This window comes from Pristiophorus japonicus, chromosome 21 (assembly GCF_044704955.1).
Source record: "Pristiophorus japonicus isolate sPriJap1 chromosome 21, sPriJap1.hap1, whole genome shotgun sequence".
Lineage (NCBI taxonomy): Eukaryota > Metazoa > Chordata > Chondrichthyes > Pristiophoridae > Pristiophorus > Pristiophorus japonicus.
In genome coordinates, this window is record NC_091997.1 from 43,425,748 (window position 1) to 43,449,487 (window position 23,740).

The window sequence follows — 23,740 nt, forward strand, 5'->3', positions numbered from 1 at the left end:
AACCTGTCTTGTATTCCCTCAAGATTAGCAGGTTGAGGGGTGATCGAAGTAACATGTTCAAAATGATAAAAAAGGATTCGACAGGGAAGACAGAGAGAAATTATTTCCTCTGGTCGTAGATTTCAGAACAAGGGGGAACAATCGTTATATTAGAGCTAGGCTATTTAAAAGTGAAACAAGGAAGCAATTATGTCAAAGGTTCAATCTGGTGCTGCCATATTAAAATTTCGAGATTGCAATCAACAGATTTGCGTTAGGCAAGGGTTTCAAGAGATATGGAGCAAAGGTGAATAAATTAAGTTGAATTAGAGATCAGCCATGATTTGATGGAATGGTAGAACGGGCTGGAGGGGCTCAATGGCCTACTCCAGTTCCTATGTACTGGCCCTCAGTGGTAGAAATGAGATGGTCCTTTTGTTATTTTTGTTTTTAAACTTTTCTGACATGAAGCAATGTGATGGGCTCAGGTTCGATTCTGTGCCACGTTCAGTTATTGGAGCTAAGATCATGAGCAGCCGCCCTGCAACGCAGCGAGCCCTTAACCTCCTGGCTCTTCCTCCTCTTAGTTTCACACCTCCTCGCAATTGGCTACGGATCTTGTTGCACTTCCACTCTGCAGGTTCCTTTCCACATCTCTCACAACCACACACACAGCTTATGCCAGTGAGGAACCCAGCCTCACACTGCCCTTCAACATGGGCAGGACAAAGTGAAAGTAAGAGCATTGCCATTCCAGTCAATACACCGGGCGTCACACTCATTCTGAAGACGTCACAAGGAACTGATGTGATTACATTTCTGGAACACAGTGACCCTTTTGACTCTTACACTCTGCAAATGGCTCAGCACTCACGCTCTTCCTGACAATGCTGCACGTCAGAAATGATGCGATTACATTTTTATGTAACTGTACAACAAATTCTGTTTCGGAGCACCTTGTATAGTTTTTGGTCTCGGATAAATTTCTGTGCTCCAACGTACAGACACCAGTGCTGGGGAATGGTTCATAGTTCGAGTGCCAACCTTAGAAGAGTGCGCCCTACTGCCTTGGAGTGCCATTTCCATACTAGCCATTAATTCGGCCCTTCGCGAATAGATTTCCTCATTGTACATTGAGTGTACAGCGCAGAATAAGGCCATTCGGACCTTGCAGTCCAAGCCGCTGTTTATGCTCCACTCAAGTAAAATTAATGGGCAGTTTCACAGCGTGATCTGATGCCAACTCAGGACCTGTTGTCATTCGGGTTCTCGTTGGCAGAGACAGAAAATCTTTTCACCCCCATCAGTCTGGGCTGGATTGGAGTCCTAATCCCAGAAATAAAAGCAAATGATCTGAATGTCTTCAGTGAAATAGAACAGTCAGGAATGTATACAAACACATTAATAGTGCAGATTAGACACATAGCTTCAGTAATAGCCTCTCCCCCCGACTTCCCACCATGACGGGTGGGAGAGGGTCACGGTGGGTTAACCATTTTAATCCAGGAACACGTCCCCAACCCGCCATGTATGCGCCCATAGCATTTTTACGATGGCGACATATGCTAATTGCTCCTACTGTGACTTTACAATAGTAAGGAGTGTAAGGCAGACATGTTCTTATTTAACATTTAACATTTAACATTAGAGTGTCCGGTCACGGAGAGGCAGAAACACTTCATTAACATATTTAACTCAGGCTCACACAGTGCAACTGGGAGCCGGATTTACATTTAGCTGTTGCTGTGTGGGTTTCCCAGGGCTCGGGAAACCCGGCAGTGCACTGGAAGGGGGAGCTGCAGGCTCCAGAAGGCGTGCATTTTCCAGCATTCCATGTGGGTGGGGAGGGGCAGGAGTGCTCCCCTGCCCCCCAGTCCCTCAAGAAAACCTTCGACCTCCTATTTCCGCACCCCCCACTCCTCGCCGCCCCCTCCCAGACACTGTCATCTGCAGACCTACTCCTCCCTCCCCCCCCACACACACCCTCCTCCTCCTCTCCCCCCCACACCGTCCTCCATCCCCCCCAATACCCTCCTCCTCCCCTCCACCTCCCCCCCCACACCCTCCTCCTCCCCTCTCCCCCGACCCTCCTCCTCTCCGCCCCATCCACTGCTTCTCCTCACCCCACACGCTTCTCCTCCCACCCACTCACCCACACCCTCCTCCTCCCCCCCCCCCACCCACACCCTCCTCCTCCTCCCCACCCACCCACAGTCTCCTCCTCCCCTTCCCCACCCACAGTCTCCTCCTCCCCTTCCCCACCCACAGGCTCCTCCTCCCCTCTCCCACCCACAGGCTCCTCCTCCCATCCCCCACCCTCCTCCTCCTCCTCCCCTCCCCCACCCACAGGCTTCTCCTCCCATCCCCCACCCACAACCTCCTCCTCCTCCCCACCCACCCACAGGCTCCTCCTCCCCTTCCCCACCCACAGGCTTCTCCTCCCATCCCCCACCCACAGGCTCCTCCTCCCCTCCCCCCCCCACAGGCTCCTCCTCCCATCCCCCACACACATGCTCCTCCGCCCCTCCCCCACATACACGCTCCTCCGCCCCTCCCTCCCACACACTCTCTTCCCTTTCCCCCACCCACACTCCCCTCCCCCTCCCACACACCCTCCCCTCCCCACACACACTCCCCTCCCCACACACACACACTTCACCTCCCATCCCACACACACTCCACCTCCCCCCCCCCACACACACACTCCCCCCCCCACACACACACTCCCCCCCCCACACACACACACACTCCCCCCCCACACACACACACACTCCCCCCCCACACACACACACACTCCCCCCCCACACACACACACTCCCCCCCCACACACACACACACTCCCCCCCCACACACACACCCCCCCACACACACACACCCCCCCACACACACACACCCCCCCACACACACACACACAATCCACATCCCGCCCCATACACACACACCCCCGCCACACACACACATACACACACACTCCCCCCCCACACACTTCACCACACCCCCCACACGCCTCCCCCCCACACACGCACGCCCCCCCACACACTCGCCCCCCCCACACACACGCCCCCCCCACACACACACGCCCCCCCCACACACACGCCCCCCCAACACACACACACGCCTTCCCACCATACACCCTCCTCCCCTCGCCCCCCACCCACATGCTCCTCCTCCCCTCCCCCCCCCACACACTCCCTTCCCCGCCCACCCCACCCACCCCTCCACACACTCCCTTCCCCGCCCCACCCACTCCTCCACACTCTTCCCCCCCCCATACACACACTCCTCCCCTCCCCCACACACACACACACCCTCCTCCTCTCACCCCCACCCCCTCCCCTCACCCTCCTCCCCTCACCCCCAACTCCTCCTCCCCTCACCCCCACCTCCCCTCACCCCCACACCGTCCTATTCCTCCCCTCACCCACACACCGTCCTATCCCTCCCCCCCACCCACACACCGTCCTATCCCTCCCCCCCACCCACACATCCTACTCCCCCCCCAACCACACATCCTACTCCCCTCCCCCTCACCCACACACCCTACTCCCCCCCCACCACACATCCTACTCCCCTCCCCCCCACCCACACACCCTACTCCCCTCCCCCCCACCCACACACCCTACTCCCCTCCCTCCTCCACCCCCCCCCCCCCCCCCCACACACACACACACACACACACACTCCCCTCCCCCTCACGATTGCCGGGGACCGTCCCCAAGGCGGTGGCCTCCGCCGCCGGTTTTCAGCCAATTTGGCCATCTGCCAGCCAGGAAACAGAAGGGAAAAAATCACAGAGAGTTTGTGCCGTTAGATTGGGCAGGACCTACGCGCCCGTGTCGGACTTTCCCTCCCGGGGTCATTGTGGTCAGGCAACTCCAAGTCATTGTAGTGGGTAGTAAACTGTGGTGGTCATTACAAGCAATTGTAACTGCTTGCAGATTTGAGGCTCCGGGTTAATTTGCATCTGTAGCAGCTATTGTCTGACACAGGATTAGTGTGAAGGAGACGCACTCGATACAAGACTTTTACATGTGGTAATACTGATGGATTGTTGTAGTCATCGCAATTATGCTGAGACTCGCACAGGAGATAAGACAATGGTTACAACTGGCAGGAACACACACCATCTTATGTAGATCACAAAAGCAATGCTGAAGGATGCGAGTAAGTAAAATGATCTAATTTTAGGCACATTTACCCAAGAGAACTTCCGCTGGTGGCAGTCACAGTGCCAGCGACAGCACTGCAAAATAAGCGAAGCAGCGAGGTCAATTATAGACATGGGCCAAGTGTAGCATGCTCAAGAGTGACTTTGAACCTATGGTTCTCAAAGCTCTCCACTAGTGATGGGTTTTCCTCACCTCATGTCTGGGTCTATGGTAAACTAATTGATAGAGATTGATCGCTGTGGTTAGTCAACAACTCCATTATCGTTGGATTATGTGACTACCAGGATGGTGCAAGGCGAACTAGATGGACCATGGTCTTTTTGCGTCTCGCAATTCCCATGTTCCTCGAGTGCCCTGACTGCTGCCGTGGTTGACATTAGCCAACTTGAATGGCCAGGAGGCGGGAAAAAAATGTTTCTCTATATAAAAGCAAAAATAAAAAAGTGCGCGTCTAGTTAACACTTTAGACATTTGCAATTTACAATTCAATCCAAAAGCACAGCTGTCAAATCCAAGATCGGTCTACCCTATTACATCTGTGCTGCAGGCTAATCTTAAATATGTCAAGAGGCAAAATATCATATTACAGGAAAGCCTCATCATTGTCATTTCTTACCTGTGTATGTTACTGCAGGTACAGTGAATTAGAGCATAAATAAAAAACGAGGTGCCGTGTACCTTAGATACTGAAATATCATGAACAGCAGTGATTCACAGCACCGAAACAGCAAAACTGCCAACCCAACCTGCCTCAGACTCTCTGTGGAAAGGGCCTCTAGCGGTTCGTGCACTTTAGGGTTAATAAGGACAACTGCTCCTAGCTAACAGGAACTCTCATTCGGCCTAATAAGCATGCCTCTTTTTGATAGATCAACCTCACCTACCCACCTTCTCACCATATCCTGCAACCCCTTATCTCTCCAGAAACATGTCCAATTACCCCTTCAGACCATTATTGCATCTGCTGCAATACTCTTCCCAGGTAACTTACTCCACAGAAAAAGAAACACAAACTCGCATTTGTATAGAATCTTTCACATTCTCAGGATGTTCCAAAGCACTTTACAGCCAATGACTTACCAAAGAGTAGTGTTTTTTTGTTGTGTAGGTGCTACAGCCAAGGAGCACAGCAAGAATTGAGACAAATGAAAGCCAATCTATTTTGGTAGTGCTGGTTGAGGGATACATGCTGGCCAGCACAATCTTCATCAAATAGCACCATTTGATCTATTCCATCCACCGAAAACAGACAGACGTGTCCTCGGTTTAGTATCTTAATCTGACATTTCCCCTGCAACGATGTAGCACTCTCTCAGTATTGTCGTGAAGTGTCAGTCTAGATTATTTTAAGTCCTGGAATGAGCTTGAACCTTCTGATTCAGAAACCAAGCTGACACTTGACCAAGACCATTCATCGTCAATTATCATCCTCATCATCGGCAGTCCCTCAAAATTGAGGAAGACCATTAACCTTTGGGGAAAATAAACAATGTCCTTTCTTACTTGCAACTTGCTAATTTTTAAACTTGTGCCCCTGGTATTTAGACTCTTTGCCACAGTAACAGTGGCCTGGATCAAAGCCGTCATTCCCCTTTATAATATCAATCTCCAGTTGGGTCACCAAAGGAAAGTTTCAGAGTCTGAAAGATTCTGAAACAGCTGCCCCAAACCTCGGATGTAAGTGAAAGCAAATTACTGGACAGCAACAGATACAGCAGTGAAGTCCCAGCAACAATCACATCATTGAACACTCTACTCTCTGCAACCCTAGTAAAGTTGCAAGACACGAGAGCAGGTGACAAATTTCCTCAGTACAATACCCTTTTAGTGTCAGCCATGGCTCAGTTGGTAGCACGCTCGCTTCTGAGTCAGATGGTTGGCAAATTTATTTGTTTCATCTTAGAACACTCCTGTGAAGCGCCTTGGGACGCTTTACTATGTTAAAGGTGCTATATAAATACAAGTTGTTGTTGTTGTTGTAGGTTCAAGTCCCACTCCAAAGACTTGAGCACAAAAATCTAGGCTGACACTTCAGTGCAGTAACTGAGGGAGCGCCGCACTGTCGGATGTGTCGTCATTCAGACGAGACATTAAAGAAAGGCTCCGTCTGTTCTCTCAGATGGGCATAAAAGATCTCATGGCACTATTACAATGAAGAGCAGGGGAGTTCTACCCAGTGTACTGGCCAATATTTATCTCTTAACCAACAGCACGAACAGATTATCAGGTCATTATCACATTGTTGGTTGTGAGATCTTACTTTGAGCAGATTGGCTGCTGCATTCCCTACATTACAACAGTGACTACACTTCAAAAATACTTCATTAGCTGGAAAGCACTTTGGGACATCTGGGAGGTGGTGAAAGGTGCTATATAAATGTTCTGTCTTTAAGTGATTAGAAATTGGAAACGATTTCTGATTTTCCATCTCTGCCTGCTTCCTACTTCCACATGCTGATTTGCAAAGTGAGAACTTCTTTCTTTTGGTGCTCGAGTTACATATTTACAGCAGAGAATCACACTCTTCTACAATACATACAACTATAGTAACTTCAAAAAAGGTGAGAGACAGCAGAAAGGATGGCAAACAAACCTTTCATGTCAGCAGCCTGGGCTCAATCCATTCCCGATTGCGGAGAAGGAAGTCGCCGCTCATTGTTGGTTAAGCGAGTTCCAAACAAGTTTAAACACTCTCAGCCCAGGTGTTTATGGAGTGTCCAGAATGTGGCAGCAGGTGGCACTGGATAAGCATCTTCACCCAAAGACCACAATACAGATTGAATCAAAGAATCATAGGAATTTTTGGCACAGAAGGAGGCCATTCGGCCCATCGTGTCTGTACCAGCCAAAAAAGAGCTATCCAGCCTAATCTCATTTTCCAGCCTTGGTCCGTAGCCCTGTAGGTTACAGCACTTCATTTGTGATGAATGGAAAATTTACTCTGCATAAAACATGGAATGTGAAAAGTCTACCAAGACCCATTAAGCTTGCTCCCGTCACGCACAATCTACCCTGATATGGATATTGCTTTGCTAATGAATCTCCTCAGGGAAAGTCCTGCCCGATCTCCAAAGACAACCAAATGAAACTCTTCAACATCTATCAATATCTACTCTTCAATTGTAGAAACATAGAAAGTAGGTGCAGGAGTAGGCCATTCGGCCCTTTGAACCTGCATCACCATTCAATATGATCATGGCTGCTCATGCAACTTCAGTATCCCATTCCTGCTTTCTCTCCATACCCCTTGATCCCTTTAGCTGTAAGGGCCGCATCTAACTCACTTTTGAATATATCTAACGAACTGGCCTCAACAACTTTGTGGTAGAGAATTCCACAGGTTCACAATTCTTTGAGTGAAGAAGTTTCTCCTCATCTCAGTCCTAAATGGCTTACACCTTATCCTTAGACTGTGACCCCTGGTTCTGGACTTCCCCAACATCGGGAACATTCTTCCTGCATCTAACCTGTCCAATCCCGTCAGAATTTTATATGTTTCTATGAGATCCCCTCTCATTCTTCTAAATTCCAATAAATATAAGCCTAGTCGATCCAATCTTTCTTCATATGTCAGTCCTGCCATCCTGGGAATCAGTCTGATGAACCTTCGCTGCACTCCCTCAATAGCAAGAATGTCCTTCCTCAGATTAGGTGACCAAAACTCTACACAATATTCAAGGTGTGGCCTCACCAAGTCCCTGTATAACTGCAGAAAGACCTCCCTGCTCCTATACTCAAATCCTCTCGCTATGAAGGCCAACATGCCATTTGTCTTCTTCACCGCCTGCTATACTTGCATGCCAACTTTCAATGACTGATGTACCATGACACCCAGGTCTCATTGCACCTCCCCGTTTCCTAATCTCTTGCCATTCAGATAATTATTCTGCCTTCCTGTTTTTGCCACCAAAGTGGATAACCTCACATTTATCTACATTATACTGCATATGTCATGCATTTGCCCACTCACCTAACCTGTCCAAGTCACCCTGCAGCCTCTGAGCATCCTCCTCACAACTTACACTACCACCCAACTTAGTGTCTTTTACCTTCCACAGTTGATATTTCAATCACCCTAGCAATACAGAATGATCGTGTTCCATGGAGGATTTACTCATCTCCATCTATCCTGATCTCTCTAACCTTCAGTCATATTTCTAGACAGATGTTTATCCATTAATCAACACGATATTAGCTGCTTGCACTGGATGCCTGTTGCCCGTATCCAATTCCAATCGACAGTCTGCCTTCACTTTGCCCCTCTTGTTCTGCATGGGATGTTCTTCTAGGTTACGGACATAAGAAATAGGAGCAGGAGTAGGCCATTTGACCCCTTGAGCCTGCTCCGCCATTCAATATCATCGCTGATCTGATCCACATTATTGGGGCAGAAAATGGAGACCTTTAACCAGCCCACAGAACACCTGATCCGGGATTGCTTATTACCTGCTACTGGATGTCCAAAATGAAAAGTGGTGCAGCATTGATCAGCTTGATGAGCTCAACGATACAGAAGAATTGTAAGTGCAACACCCATTCCATTTTGGACAGTGTTTCATCACCATGAAAAATAAGCTGCACGACTGAAGTACAGTTCCCACATCCTGTATCCATCATATCAATACAACAAGGCCCGTCAATCCCGCAGCTGTGTATAGGCCCTTCTTCATCTGGGTTAACAGCTTGCCTTTTAATTCTAGAGAGTAATTGATTGAAAGCTCCTAATATACGAGTGCAAATTCACTTCAACAGCCATCAGTCTGACTTGTCCTCGTGTTTAACAAACCAGGCTTAATTCAGTAACTGCAAGCAAGTCTTGCCAACACTGATCTCCTAACGGTAACATTATCTCAATAATATCTGGCGAATTACCTAATGTGTCAGAGTTTTATACTTTCCATTGCTAATGCTTACATGTTACATTTCCTCGTCCAAACACAACACAACTACAAATGTGGGTTTCTACATGGGTGTGGTGTATTGTAGAATAAGTTAGAATCTTCCTGTACTACACCCAAAAGAGGCCATTTCTGTATTTACAACACTCACTGCAATTTTCATTTGATGTTCTTGTGTAAAGGTATTCAGCTTTTAAACATAATGCCCCACTTCTTTCCTCTGTCAGCTGTCCAGTGGAACTAACCAGCTCCCCCTTCAGCTAAAAGGGCAAGGTGAACTGAATGCTTCTTTGTGATTGGCTGAAGCAAGACAGAACCAGAAAAAGGCCAACCAGCCCATCAAGCCTGTCTCGTGCCAACTTGGTGCAGCCTACATGTACCATCGGCCCCAACCCTCCCTCACAGTCACGCAATCTTCAGGTAAAATAGAAAAAACAAGCACATTTTCTGGGGGAATAAAATGGGAAATTTCTCTCCGATACCCAAAGGCAATCAAGCAAGCTCTGGGAGACTCCGATGACCGATTACCCCTTGTCCCCATTAACCCACCTAGCTTCTACAACTCGTGATGTCTTCCACTAGCAGGAGCTTCTCTAGCTTCCCTTTGAAGACCCACAGCTAATGCACACTCACTGCACATACCGGCAACTTAACCCAGGGCTTAACAAAAATATGCACTTCCTGGGCCCCAACCCAATGCTTTGCTTTTGTAAACTTGAAAGACTGAGTGAAGAAGACAGCAGGTATGGATTGCGGCTGAGTTTGACATTCAAACTCAGGCCTCTACTTGGACACCATTGGATGGAAAAGTGTTGTGTGATAAAAAGGAGATTCTTTTTTCGCTCATTGCAGTGACATTTTGTTAAAACGTGCAGTGGGCATCTCTGTTACTCACAAGTAGTTGATTTTGATAAAATTTATTCAATAGACTAGTCTACTTTGGCCTGTCATTAACTTTGGCCTTCAAAAAGAACTTCCTTATTATATCTATCCGAGTCACACGTTAGTATTATTCTGTAGTATTATAGTACATCCACCCCCTCCACAGCCACCCAGCACCCCACCCTTCAGTGCATACATGATGTATGAACACTATCCCTTAACAATTGTCTAAATGGGCCACCATTCAGATACCTCGAGGCTCCAGGGTTTCTAAAATGACAGCACTGGAGGTCCTAGTTCTACTGGGCACTAAAAAGACAAAGACTTGCCTTTATATAGCACTTTTCACCACCTCGGGACATCCCAAAGCGTGTGACAACCAAGGAAGTACTTTTTGAAGTGTAGTCACAGTTGTAATGTAGGAAACACTGAAGTAATGTGATACTGACCAAGTAATCTAGTATTACTCCCTCAGTACTGCACTGGAATGTCAGCCTAGATTTTATGCTCATAAGAACACAAGAACATAAGAAGTAGGAGCAGTAGGCCCTTTTTCCCCCTCGAGCCTGCGCTGCCATTCAATAAGATCATGGCTGATCTGATCTGATCTGGGCCTCAACTTCACTTTCCTGCCCACTCCTTGACCCTTGACCCCTATGTAATCCATCTCCAACTTAAATATATTCAATGACCCAGCCTCCAGAGCGGGACTTGAACCCATGATCTTCTGACTCAGAAGCAAGAGTGCTACCACTGAGCCGGGAACATAAAAACTGACTTTAAAAGCTTCTATAGATATGTGAAGAGAAAAAGATTCGTGAAGACAAACGTAGGTCCCTTGCAGTCGGATTCAGGTGAATTTATAATGGGGAACAAAGAACTGGTAGACCAACTGAACAAATACTTTGGTTCTGTCTTCACGAAGGAAGACACAAATAACCTTCCGGACATACTCGGGGACCGAGGGTCTAGTGAGAAGGAGGAACTGAAGGATATCCTTATTAGGCGGGAAATTGTGTTAGGGAAATTGATGGGATTGAAGGCCGATAGATCCCCGGGACCTGATAGTCTGCATCCCAGAGTACTTAAGGAAGTGGCCCTAGAAATAGTGGATGCATTGGTGATCATTTTCCAACAGTCTATCGACTCTGGATCAGTTCTTATGGACAGGAGGGTAGCAAATGTAACACCACTTTTTAAAAAAGGAGGGAGAGAGAAAACGGGTAATTATAGACCGGTTAGCCTGACATCAGTAGTGGGGAAAATGTTGGAATCAATCATTAAGGATTAAATAGCAGCGCATTTGGAAAGCAGTGACAGGATCGGTTCAAGTCAGCATGGATTTGTGAAAGGGAAATCATGCTTGACGAATCTTCTGGAGTTTTTTTTGAGGATGTAACTAGCAGAGTGGACAAGGGAGAAGCACTGGATGTGGTGTATTTGGACTTTCAAAAGGCTTTTGACAAGGTCCCACACAAGAGATTGGTGTGCAAAATCAAAGCACATGGTATTGGGGGTAATGTACTGACGTGGATAGAGAATTGGTTGGCAGATAGGAAGCAGAGAGTTGGGATAAACGGGTCCTTTTCAGAATGGCAGGCAGTGACTAGTGGAATGCCGCAGGGCTCAGTGCTGGGACCGCAGCTCTTTACAATATACATTAATGATTTAGATGAAGGAATTGAGTACAATGTATCCAAGCTTGCTGATGATACAAAGATAGCTGGGAAAGAAGCTGTGAGGAGGACACAAAGAACCTGCAAAGGTATACAAACCAGTTAAGTGAGTGGCAGATAATGTGGAAAAATGAGAGGTTATTTGCTGAGGAAGAATAGAAAAACAGAATATGTTTTTAATTTGGTGAGAAACTATTAAATGGTGCTGTTCAGAGAGATTCAGGACATAGTCTCAGCTAAAATTCCCTGCCCCAGAAGGTTACCGACCCCAAGATGGGAACCTGTGCGGGGAGGCAGAGGGAAGTTGAGGGGAGGCGGGTCAGGGGATGGAGGGGAGAGTGTTGGAGGTGGGGAGGGGAGAAACCCAGGGCGGGGGACAGGAGGGGCCACATTGCAGCGAAGGTCTGGGGGGGCGAAGTGTGTTGGAGGGGCGGGCCTGGGGGCTCTGTGCCTCGGTGCGGGGAATGTTCGGAGTGGGGTGGACGGGTTGACTGCGCAGATGGCGGTTGGTAGATGTGGTGTGGTTGGCGTCGCGAGGGCGTGGCTCCGGGGTGGCCGGGGCTGGGGACTCGACATCGGGGATGTTCGGCATTTGGGAAGGATTCTGATGGGACGGGGCGGGTTGGGTGCGGGGGGAGTGTTCCCGGTGTTGGGTGGGTCCGGAGCCGGGAGGGGTGGGGGGCACGCTCTTGGGATGGGGGGTGGGCTGTTTGGGGCTGGGATTGGGAGAGACTTCTTCACTCGGGGAGTTGTTGGCCTGTGGGGTTCCCTGCCGCGGAGAATTGTTGATGCCAGTTCATTGGATGTGTTCGGGAGGGAGTTGGATGTGGTCCTTGTGGCTGGGGGGGTTGGGGGGGTGTGGAGGGGGCGTGGGGGGGGGGGGGAGGTGCTGGGGTGAGTGATCAGCCATGATCTTGTTGAATGGCGGCGCAGGCTCGAAGGGCCGAATGGCCTACTCCTGCACCTATTTTCTATGTTTCTATAAGGGGCCTCCCATTTAAAACTGAGATGAGGAGGAATTTCTTCTCTGAGGGTTGTAAATCTGGAATTCTCTGCCCCAGAGAGCTGTGGAGGCTGGGTCATTGAATATATTTAAGGCGGAGATAAACAGATGTTTGAGCGATAAGGGAGTAAAGGGTTATGGGGCGCGGGCAGGGAAGTGGAGCTGAGTCCATGATCAGATCAGCCATGATCTTATTGAATGGCAAAACAGGCTCAAGGGGCCAACTGGCCTGTTCCTGGTTCTTATGTTCAGGTGTCCTCGTACATGAAAACAAATGTATGAAAAGTCTAACTACAATTGTATAGGGCCTTGGTGAGACCACACCTGGAGTTTTGTTCACAGTGTTGGTCTCCTTATCTAAAAGGAAGGATATACTTGCCTTGGATGTGGTACAACAGAGGCTCACTAGTTTGATACCTGGGATGAGAGGGTTGTCCTATGAGAGAGATTGAGTAGAATGGGCCGATACTCTCTGGAGTTTAGAAGAATGAGAAGTGATCTCATTGAAACATAGAAGACTCTGAAGGGGATTGACAGGGTAGATGCTGAGAGGTTGTTTCCCCTGGCTGGAGTGTCTAGAACTAGAGGGCACAATCTCAGGATCAGGGGTCAGATATTTAGGACTGAGATTAGGAGGAATTTCTTCACAGGGTTGTGAATCTTTGGTATTCTCTTCCACAAATGGCTATGGATGCTGAGTCATTGAGTATATTCAAGGCTGAAATAGAGAGATTTTTTACTCTGTGGGAATCAAGGGATATGGAGATCAGGCGAAAAAGTGGAGTTGAGGTCGAAGATCAGCCATGATCTTATTGAATGGCGGAGCAGGCGCAAGAGGCCATAAGGCTTATTCCAGCTCCCAATCCTTATGTTCTTATGTGTTCCTATTCCTGGATGACAGTCCCTGTCCTTCACAATGGCATGGTTCAAACCAGGAGCTCATTACTCTGTGCTATGGCAACCCTGAAAGATGCCTTCGTGCCAGATGCTGATTGGCATCGTGGCCAAGCCAACAAAAAAGTAGCGGGTGATTGATTTTTAGCCCAAGATAGATCGATCCAGGTGGGAAACATCGCAAATTATCCAGTGCATAGAAATGCAGTAACCCTCTTCAATCCGAGTCTTCTGGTTTTAATAAAACAATATTAAGAAATGATGCGTATAAAGAGGAAAAGGATGCGTGCGAGTTTGCTCTTGTGGTATGCACAAGTCCCCAGCTCTATTAATTACATGAAACCTTATTACTCACAACCTGTAACTGTACACTTCAGCTTAGTCCTTTGTTGCGGTCAGGAGTTTCACTGTCCCGCCAAAAAAAAAAGTCCCAGTCGCTTCACAATGCAAAAGTTAGATGTCTGATGTACATTTTGAGAGCCTGGTATCAGCATACGCTGTTCCAGGACATTCTTCTGCAAAAGGGGCAGAAGGCCACACCAGAAACACCACGCACCCAGGAAAGCAGAACACACCACGAACCGACAGCGAGTTCCCAGCATCTGTGCAACAGAACGCCAAGACCCCCTTGGTGTCTGCAGAGTGCACGAATTATCGGCAAGTCACACTCAGGGAAGTAAGTCGTGTAACTCACAGCCACGCAGCCTGTGCGTTGTCACAGTCCCAGGGCGTGTTCCCGAGAGATGACTAGCTGCAACGCATTAAACTCAACTGGGCCACTGCAGCACAAATCGACGCCTTTATTCTTAGTCCTGTGCGGTTACAAGCTGCTGAACTCTGCAGTGCAATCTGTACTTCAATTACAAGTCGTTGTCACACCATCAGAATCTTCCCAGCTATCTCGTCAGAGATAGAAACATACAAACATAGAAAATAAGTGCAGGAGTAGGCTATTCAGCCCTTCGAGCCTGCACCGCCATTCAACAAGATCATGGCTGATCACCCACCCCAGCACCTCCCCCCCACGCCCCCTCCACACCCCCCCAGCCGCAAGGACCACATCCAACTCCCTCCCGAACACATCCAATGAACTGGCATCAACAATTCTCCGCGGCAGGGAACCCCACAGGCCAACAACTCCCCGAGTGAAGAAGTCTCTCCCAATCCCAGCCCCAAACAGCCCACCCCCATCCCAAGAGCGTGCCGCCCCCCCCCCCCTCTCCCTCCTGGCTCCGGACCCACCCAACACCGGGAACACTCCCCCCGCACCCAAACTGCCCCGTTAGATAGAGAGAATAGAGGATAGAGAGATATATCTCCCCAGAGGACTACAGATGATTTCTCAATAAGTTTGGATGACTTTAATCCTTCTGCAAAGTAGCACTCGAAGGCTGTTGGCACAACAATTAACACAAATTACAGAAAACAAAACAATCCCACTTTAAAACTAGAGTGCCTTTAACAAATGGTAGTTACAAGAATATAAAAGGAGCCGTTAAATCTGCACTTCCACACTGTACCTGTGCAATTTATCCCATTATGGATGATCTTACCCCGTCCATTAAATCTTTCAAAGATCATGGGGAAACTTGTGCATAGATACACCCTGATCCCTAAATCCAAGAAGTCACTCTGGATCAAGCTAAACAGAAGATATTCAAAATATACAGCAGGCCTGGTTTCCTTTTTTAAAAAAAAATAAAATTCATTCCAGGATGTGGGCATCGTTGGCGAGGCCATCATTTATTGTCCATCCCTAACTGCCCTTGAGAAGATGGTGGTGAGCCACCTTCTTGAACTGCTGCAGTCCTGAAGGAATTCCCAGTGCTGTTAGGGAGGGATTCCAGGATTTTGAACCGATGATGAAGGAACGCCGATATATTTCCAAGTCATGATGGTGTGAGACTTCGAAGAGAACGTGGAGGTGGTGGTGTTCCCATGCGCCTGCTGCCCTTGCCCTTCTTGGTGGTAGAGGTCGCGGGTTTGGGAGGTGCTGCCGAAGAAGCCGTGACGAGTTGCTGTAGTGCATCTTGTAGATGGTACACAGTGCAGCAACGGTGCGCCGGTGGTGGAGGGAGTGAATGTTTAATGTGGTGGATGGGACGCCAATCAAGCGGGCTGCTTTATCCTGAATGGTGTCGAGCTTCTCGTGTGATGTTGGCAAGTGGAGAGTATTGCATCGCACTCCTGACTTGTGCCTCTGACCTGCTCTTGCCACAAATACTATGGCAACAGGTCCAGTTAAGTTTCTGGTCAATGGTGACCCCCAGGATGTTGATAGTGGGGGATTCGGCGATGATAATGCAGTTGAATATAAAGGGGAAGTGGTTAGACTCTCGATTGTTGGAGATAGTCATTGCGTGGCACTTGTGTGGCATGAATGTTACTTGCCACTTTTCAGCCCAAGCCTGAACGTCATCCAGGTTTTGCTGTTGTGGGCATGGACTGCTTCATTTTCTGAGAAGTTGCGAATGAAACTGAACACTGTGCAATCATCAGCGAACATCCCCACTTCTGATCTTATGATGGAGGGAAGGTCATTGATGAAGCAGTTGAGGATGGTTGGGCCTAGGACACTGCCCTGAGGAACTCCTGCAGCGATGTCCTGGGGCTGGGATGATTGACCTCCAACAACCACCTTGTTTTGTGCTAGGTATGACTCCAGCCAGTGGAGAGTTTTCCTCTCTGATTCCCATTGACTTCAGTTTTACTAGGGCTACTAGCAGGACCTGGGGGTACTTGTGCATGAAACACAAAAGGTCAGTATGCAGATACAGCAAGTGGTCAGGAAGGCCAATGGAATCTTGGCCTTTATTGCAAAGGGATGGAGTATAAAAGCAGGGAAGTCTTGTTACAGTTGTACAGGGTATTGGTGAGGCCACACCTGGAACATTGCATGCAGTTTTGGTTTCCATATTTACGAAAGGATATACTTGCTTTGGAGGCAGTTCAGAGAAGATTTAATAGGTTGATTCCGGGGATGAGGGGGTTGACTCAAAGAAAGGTTGAGTAGGTTGGGCCTCTACTCATTGGAATTCAGAAGAATGAGATTATATTATCGAAACGTATAAGATTATGAGGGAGCTTGACAAGGTGGATGCAGAGAGGTTGTTTCCACTGATGGGGGAGACTAGAACTAGAGGGCATGATCTTAGAATAAGGGGCCATCCATTTAAAACTGAGATGAGGAGAAATTTCTTCTGAGGGTTGTCGATCTGTGGAATTCGCTGCCTCAGAGAGCTGTGGAAGCTGGGACATTGAATAACTTTAAGACAGAAATAGACAGTTTCTTAAACAATAAAGGGAATAAGGGGTTATGGAGAGCGGGCAGGGAAGTGGACCCGAGTCCATGATCGGATGATCGGATTAAATGGCGGAGCAGGCTCGAGGGTCCGTATGGCCTACTCCTGCTCTTATTTCTTATGTTATGTACTTGATGCCACAGTCAGTGAAATGTTGCCTTGATATCAAGGACAGTCACTCTCACCTCACCTCTGGAATTCAGCTCTTTTGTCCATGTTTGGACCAAGACTGTAATGAGGTCTGGAGCCAAGTGGTCCTGGTGGAACACAAACTGTGCATCGGTGAGCAGGTTATTGGTGAGTAAGTGCAGCTTGATCGCACTGTCGACGATACCTTCCATCACTTTGCTGATGATTGAGTGTAGACCGTTGGGGCGGTAATTGGCCAGATTGGATTTGCCCTGCTTTGTGGACAAAACATACCCGGGCAGTTTTCCACATTGTTGGGTAAATACCAATGTTGTACCTGTACTGGAACAGCTTGGCTAGAGGCGCGGCTAGTTCTGGAGCACAAGTCTTCAGCACAATAGCCGCGATGTTGTCGAGGTCCATCGCCTTTGCTGTATCCAGTGCGCTCAGGTCATTTCTTGATATTACATTGAGTGAATCGAATTGGTTGAAGACTGGCTTCTGTGATGGCGGGGACCTCAGGAAGACGCCAATATGGATCATCCACTCAGCACTTCTGGCTAAAGATGGTTACAAATGCTTTAGCCTTGTCTTTTGCACTCATGTGCTGGGCTCCGCCATCATTGTGGATGGAGATATTCATGGAGCCTGCTCCTCCCGTTAGTTGTTTAATTGTCCATCACTATTCATGACTGGATGTGGCAGGACTGCAGAGCTCTGATCTGATCTGTTGATTGTGGGATCGTTCAGCTCTGTCTATAGCATGCAGCTTCCGCTGTTTAGCATGCATGTGGTCCTGTGTTGCAGCTTCCCCAGGTTGGCACCTCATTTTTAGGTATGCCTGATGCTGCTCCTGGCTTGCTCTTCTGCCCTCCTCATTGAACCAGGATTTGTCCCCTGGCTTAATGTTAATGGTAGAGTGAGGGATATGCTGGGTCATGAGGTTACAGAATGTGGTGGAATACAATTCTGCTGCTGCTGCTGATGGCCCAAGCGCCTCATGGATGCCAGTTTTGAGCTGCTAGATCGGTTCTGAATCTATCCCATTTAGCACTGTGGTAGTGCCACACAACACGATGGATGGTGTCTTCAGTGTGAAGACGGGACTTCATTTCCACAATGACTGTGTGGTGATCACTGCTGCCAATGCTGTCAGGGACAGATACATCTGCAACAGGTAGATTGGTGAGGCTGAGGTCAAGTAGGTTTTTCCCTCGTGTTGGTTCTCTCACCATCTGCCACAGGCCCAGTCTGACAGCTATGTCCTTTAGGACTCGGCCAGCTCGGTAGTGATGCTACCGAGCCACTCTTGTTGATGGACATTGAAGTCCCCCACCCAGAGTACATTCTGTGCCCTTGCTACTCTCAGTGCTTCTTCCAAGTGGAATTCAACATGGAGGAGTACTGATTCATCAGCTGAGGGAAGGCAGTCGATGGTAATCAGTAGGAGATTTCCTTGTCTATGCTGGACCTGAAGCCATGAGACTACATGGGGTCCAGAGTCAATGTTGAGGACCCCCAGGGCCACTCCCATCTGACTGTACACCACTGTTCTCACACCTTGGGTGGGTCTGTCCTGCCGGTGGGACAGGACATACCCAGGGATGGTGATGGGGGAGTCTGGGACATTGGCTGGAAGGTATGATTCTGTGAGTAAGACTATGTCAGGCTGTTGTTTGACTAGTCTGTGGGACAGTTCTCCCAATTTTGGCACAAGTCCCCAGATGTTGGTGATGAGGACTTTGCAGGGTCGACTGGGCTGGGTGTGGCATTGTCGTGTCCGAGGCCGATGCCGGGTCGTCTGTCCGGTTTATAAACGTCCGTCCAAATCGTGCATTTATGCAGCAAAGAACTTGCATTCGTATAGCACTTTTTACCACCTCAGGACATACCAAAATGCTTTACAGCCAATGAAGTACTTTCAAAGAGCAGTCACTGTTTTTGAATCAACAAATGTGGCAGCCAATTTGCACACAACAAGCTCCCACAAAGAGCACAGGAAATAAGCAACCAGTTAATCCGTTTTGGTTGCACGTATAAATGATCCTCTCTCCACTAAATGCCCTCTGCAACAACTTCTCTCCAGTTCAGTTCAGGTTTTTATCCTTTTCCCAACCAAGTGTGAAATTGAAAGCTATGGCAAGCTAGTTGCTGCGTTTCCTTACAGGGTGTGCCAAGTCAGACTGAAGTGTTCAGAGGTTGCAACAGTGCCAAGTCCACACATCCCACTGGGTGAAGCAGAGAGCCGGGATACCAGCATTACCTGGCAGCAATGATTTATGAGGGTGAAAGGTGCTGTTAGTTATATTCTTAAAACAGCAGTTTACAAAATGTGTGTAGAGTACACCCTATAAATATTGAAAAACTCCAGGGTGTACCTTGTAAATATTGAGACACTCCAAGCTACCCCCAGTAAATATTGAGACACTCCAGGGAGCCCCCAGTAAATATGGAGACATTCCCGAGCACCTCCAGCCAATGAGGTATGTTGGAAGCAGAGTCACTGGTTGCAATGTAGGGAACCGAGCTCCAGTTCAATCATTTTGAAGTGGCTGATTCAAGAGCCCAGGATGAGGGGACCCTGTGCTTTAGCAAGTCTGTAAACAGGGGCAGGCACTGGCAATGCCACCAGGAGACAAGGCCTTCGCTGCTCTGCCAAGTGCATCAGCTGCAGCAAAGGTTTTAAACCAGTGAAGAGAGGGAAAAATGCACTGCAGAGTTTGCCACTCCAGTCAGTGCTTCTGTCCAAACACACCACCGAGCTCAAGTGGGAGATATTCAGCAAACCTTTAGCAAAAAGGAGCTGTGTTTGTCATCGCAGGAACCCCCCCCCCCCCCCCCCCCAAGATGGTGACACTGCCCTATTCAATAGTAGAAATAGATTGCTTTCATGTGGGCTGACAGAGCAGTATTTGACAGTACCAATGTGCTGTGCCACACAGTGAGAGAATGCAGGCTGACCCCATGCAGGATTTCCAATATCAGCCACACTGTTAGAGAGTGGGTAGGCAGGGATTGAGCACTGCTCCACAGCGAAGGGAGTAAAGTGCAAATTAACTCATGACTACAGATCTGAGAAGCTGCCCCAAGAGCAGAGCAGGGCCTGTCAGCATTCTCAGTCAGGGGACAGGAGATCGTGCAGGACAACAGGCTAGTTAAAGAGTGAAAATAGAAACAAACTAATACTTTCTAGCCCGCTTTGGTCACAATGTTTCTACTGGGATAAGAGAGTTACCATAGGTGAAAGTCAAGTGCTTGAACAACTCCAATGCCAGAGTGAAACCTTCATCTTCAGTCGCTCCAGGCTTTTAGTAAATTGTACTGCAAGGCCATGATACTGTACCAGTATGCACTTTACAATCATTCACTCCCACTGCTGCTGCTGCTAAATACCATTGATAGAGAGTCCAGCATTCACTCACAAATTAGTGCCTGCTGTGTAGGCCCTTGTGCGCAAATTGGCTGCAGCATTTGTCGAAAGAACAAGTGACTGCACATCAAAAGTAATTGTCTGTGAAGCACTTTTGGTCGCCCTCGGGAGATGAAAGGCACTGTACAAAACGCAAAGGCTCCTTTGCGGATGGTGGGTAATGCGGAGTAAATATCACATTTTTCCAGGACTACTGACTGGAACTGGCTATGGGAAATTTGCACTTTGCCATTTGGTAGCCAACTGATTTCAATACACAAAAACCTGGAAAAACTGAGTGGAAGTTGTCATGCATCTGACCTTGCTACAGTTGCCTTGGCTGCATCTTTATATGCCATTTGTAAAATGCAACAAAAAATGCTTATGCCATATTAGCTCTTAACATCATGTCACATCAGTACATTTATACCCATTACTAATGATTTGTTCTTAGACAAGGTCACAAGGCCTTTGCACTGCTTTAGATATCAGAACACATATACAATTACCTGCAGGCATTCTCAGTGTGTACAGGTGCCCACATAAACTGTATCTGTCCAACAAGCAACATGGCCAATGGCAAAAGTATCAATATCCTGCTCCTCAACAACCACTGACCCAACATGGGCACCTTAAAGTCTCTTAAAATCTAACAGCTAACAAAATGCTCAATGCCTTAGATCAGAACCCACTAGGACTTTGCTCACAGGATACATAAATACAACAGAGGAGCACTTCAGCTACTGAGCAATTCTCCAATAGAATTTAACCAGTCTGTGTCTGATAAATTCAATTAGTTTCTCACCAATAAAATTTTATCATCCCATAATTTGAATTAAGCATTCTAAATAAGGCAGCTAATTGGGAATTCAGTGCTTTAAAAAAAATTATAATTTCAATTAAGCAACTTTGAATTAAAAGAAGCAGACTACATGTCAGCAAATAGTCAGTCACAAGAGTAATTATTTATTTTTCCGCTTTGAACAACATTTCCCACAGTAGCATTCTAACTCATGCATATAAACTGACCACAGCTTAAAGACAGAGTTCAGACAATTCAGCCACGAGCCCTTTGAGCGGTGGGTCTATCTACTGAAATTGTGTCTCAATTATGATCACTGTAAATGGACTGTGTCAGACGGGGCATGGAACTCATTACCCTGGACTGTCTCTACACATGTAGGAGTGTTAGTCCTGGAGGTAAATATATCATTCAATCTAGCAAAGAGCACTACCATCCAATACATGCTTATTAGGGCAGCGATTGTTGAGCTGCTTACTTTGGATTCCGTCTTTTGACTTTTCTCAGCCCTGTAACAGAATGCTGTTTATATCGGAGTCTGACTGATCTTGAAGACTGTCGCAGTATTTAAGTGGGCCGGGTGGTTGGGGCAAGATTTGACCAGCAGCATGTGTGCAATTTAAACAGCAGCAGATCTCGCATCCACGTGCGCCAATAGGGAAATTAATTCACTTGAAAATGCCGATTTCTATTTACAAAAGCAGGGCTGCTTTAAGAGCCTGGTATACTATTTACATTTACTGGCCTCTTGTGGATACAGTAAATGAGCAATTAGCACTGGCAGGGACTCTGGTGGAGGCACTGACTGTGTAAACACTAAACAGTGTCACCGAACACACCAGACTGCAATACAAACTCATGGAGAGGGTCGGGGGCACTTTCCAGTTTAAAAATGCTTCCAACATGCTCACCACTTGAACAGAGGTCACGGGCTTCGGGTTAATGCCCAAGTGCCCAACATGTGCCAGTCATTTCCTTGCGGTGGTCCAAGATTATAGATCACTTTACATGTCACTCTTATTCTGCATTGGCGGAGGTCCGGTCAGACAGGGACTGAACTCATTTATCACACGGTGGGTTCAGGTCTCAATTACCTCCCCTCAAAGTAATATAAAGTAGGAGATGCATTTTTGACTGGGTCTCTCGCGATTTTTACACCCCTGCCCTCAGGTGCGTGTTTTGTCGAGTTGCCAACTCTGGTTAGACGTATTCCTGGAGGCTGCTCACATCGCCCACTTTCAACTAGCCCCCGCCCCATTTCCAATATTCTTATAACATTAAGAAACAAAAGTGTTCAAAGAAAATGAAGTTTAAAAAAAAACCTCTATGGTTTATCTCCCGGGAGCAGTGGCCTGGCGATTAATCTTTAATTTCTGGAGACTCCCGGGCAATCCTGGAGGGTTGGTAACCCTAGTATTGTGTGTGTGTTACTCACCAGTACATGCGAGAACCTCTCCTCCAGTTCTCCCTCGTTAACCGGCATGGGCTGCTTGGGGGCAGTCGGCTGCTGGGTCTTGATCTCCTTCCCCGGTGACACTTCCATACTCCCGGCTGCATTGCCCATCCTGGAGCCGGCAAAGTGCTTCAACACGTTAAACTTCACACTATCCAGGATTGACCAGCGGGTGACAGTCCGTATTAAAAAGAATATATAATATATATAGAGAGGGAGATAATGATACCAAACAAAGAAAAGCAACACACACACACACACACACACACACTCTCACAGAGCAAAAATTAAAAATCCTTTAAGAAAGAGGTGTTGGGGAGACAGTCTGCACTTTCTGCCCGGCCAGTCCAGCCCAGTGATTCGGGATTATTCCCCAGCCAGTAAAATCCATTGCTTGAGCTTCACATCTGGATGAGAAGTCCGGAACAGCAGCATCAGTTGGCACCTCCGGAGTGTCCCCTTTGCATCCACAATGGCAGAGTGTCTGTGGTACACACACACACAGAGGAAGTGAGCCTCACACCCCAGTCGTAAAGATACAAACAACAGCACTAACACCTCGGGTTTCCTGTATAGCCTGGCTCGCAGCGCACACACTGCCTCTGTCCCTGTCCCTGCCTCGCTGCTGTTGCATTGAAGCCTGTCCCTTGGATTGCGGGCACTCTGCGGATCCCCTGAGTGGGTGGCTGAACCAGCTAGATATTCAATTGCTATTGCAGACACTATGCGGATCCGCTCTTTTTTTGTTGAATTGAACCCCTCCCCGAACTTGCATTTAATGCACTTGTCCCCTCCCCCCCACCCCCCGTTACCCTTGCTGACCCCGGGAGTTTGGGGCTTTCCAGGTTTATCGCTCTGCCCCCGCAACCCCCACACACACTCCTCCCGAGGTTGCAGACTGTCTCTATTGCAATGCTTGGCTCCCGGGTTGCAGACTGTCCTGCTCCAGCTCCAGCTCCGGCCCGGGCTCCTGCGAACACAGAGCTGTCAGTGTGTTTGCAGCCATTTGCCCGGGAGCCGCCAGCTACCTGCCGGAGCTACCCAGCCTCAGCAACACTGGCACGGAGGTGGAGCCGGGGGAGCGCCCGCATGGTCCTAGCGCTCCCCCCAGCTCATCCCACCGAACACCTGCTCCAGTTGGCAA

The 23,740-nt window shown here is 48.1% G+C and overlaps 1 protein-coding gene across 1 annotated transcript in view; it reads right to left on the reverse strand.

The window, feature by feature from the left end:
- LOC139233974 (formin-like protein 1) overlaps positions 1-23,234 on the reverse strand; it is a 279,898-nt gene extending 256,664 nt beyond the window's left edge. Inside the window, exon 1 of the mRNA XM_070864712.1 lies at positions 22,579-23,234. Within this exon, the coding sequence (XP_070720813.1) occupies positions 22,579-22,707 (129 nt within the window). The 5' untranslated portion in view covers positions 22,708-23,234. The remainder of the gene's footprint in view (positions 1-22,578) is intronic.
- Between the last annotated feature and the right edge of the window lie 506 nt (positions 23,235-23,740).